The sequence below is a fragment of the Echinops telfairi genome, unplaced genomic scaffold (genome assembly GCF_000313985.2).
Source record: "Echinops telfairi isolate 266 unplaced genomic scaffold, ASM31398v2 ScPeMD7_3533;HRSCAF=4204_1, whole genome shotgun sequence".
NCBI lineage: Eukaryota > Metazoa > Chordata > Mammalia > Afrosoricida > Tenrecidae > Echinops > Echinops telfairi.
The window spans coordinates 13706691-13707931 of NW_022107432.1; the positions used below are offsets into that span (position 1 = coordinate 13706691).

The 1241-nt window shown below is 48.8% G+C and overlaps 1 protein-coding gene across 1 annotated transcript in view; it reads left to right on the forward strand.

Moving 5' to 3' along the window:
* The window catches only part of PKHD1 (PKHD1 ciliary IPT domain containing fibrocystin/polyductin), a 579560-nt gene that overhangs the window by 52291 nt on the left and 526028 nt on the right, over positions 1–1241 (forward strand). The window contains exon 23 of the mRNA XM_045294754.1: positions 568–706. Coding sequence (XP_045150689.1) covers positions 568–706 — 139 coding nt within the window. The remainder of the gene's footprint in view (positions 1–567; positions 707–1241) is intronic.

A 1241-nucleotide genomic window follows, 5' to 3' on the forward strand; every position in this document is an offset into this window, starting at 1 on the left:
CCCCCATCATTCACTATGGTAAGATTTTTTGTTCTGATGATGCCTTACACCTGACCTCTCTTGGTCACAGTTGGCTCTGCTTGTCCACAAGTCTTTGGGACAGCATGCTCACTAAGGGTCCTTCCAATGCTGCCCCCATCACCAAAACAAAGTAGTGTCGTTTGCCTTCCGGACTTCAAACTCCCACCTTTCACCCACTTTCCCTTTTCCACCAAACCTTGTGCGACACTGGGGCTCAACTTTGCTGCTCTTTGTAGCATCTCATTCCCTCCAAGGATAGACTCTGAGGGTTACTAAGCCTGCGATTGAAGTCTAGCTATAAAACAGACCCCTCTTCTCTCTTGTGCCTGGACATTGCACAGCTGCAGAGAGGGGCCTTTGGGGGCTGGGGCTCTCTAGTGTCCCAGGAAGATGTCTATTCTCAGAAGCTGAAAGTAGAGTGACAATGAGTCAGCACAGACTCAGTGGCGGTGGGTGTGAAGGTCCAAGTAGCTCCCTATCTCCCTGGGGGATTCCACACGGCAGCTCTCCCTTCCTGGTTCCTGAGACTTGGCCTCTGCTCTCTAGTTTCTCAGGCCGATTCTGCAACAGCTAGACCAGGTGGGAATCTGGTGGAATCCGTCTCGGTCGTTGGATCCTCTCCTGTCTACAATGCAACATTCTGGCTGGCAGGGTGCGGCATGGAGCTCCCGCTCATCACTGCACGGTAGGAAGTGGTCTCTGGGGTCTGCTCCTCCAGAGGCTTGCTAGTTGGGTTGAGGGTTGCAGAGGGAGGTGAGGTGTTTACCTGGACATACTACCTGTCTGGTTGTGTAAAGCGGTGTCTGGTTCACCCTGAGGACTTATTACAACACAAACAATTGGGTTCCACCCTCAAATCTGCCGTCCAGTGGGTAGGTCTGGAAGGTGGGGAACTGAGAGTGTGTAGTTCTGATGAGGGCCAAAGTGATGCTCAGTCTGCGAATCTTGAGACCTTCCTTTGAGAACTGACGGGGCTTCAAGGGTGAGAGCCCTTAGTTTCCAGTGAAATCTTTTGAAAATATTTGAATTTTTAAGCTTTTCACAAATTCATATTGCCACTGTATTCTTATTTTTTCAACACACTTATTCACATATAATTCACATATCCTACCATTCAATAGCTCAATCACAGCAGGAAGAGTTGTACAATCAGTCTTAGAACATTTTCTTCATGTTTGTACTCATTGTTATTAGTTTCCCACTTCCCTTAGCCCTTCCCC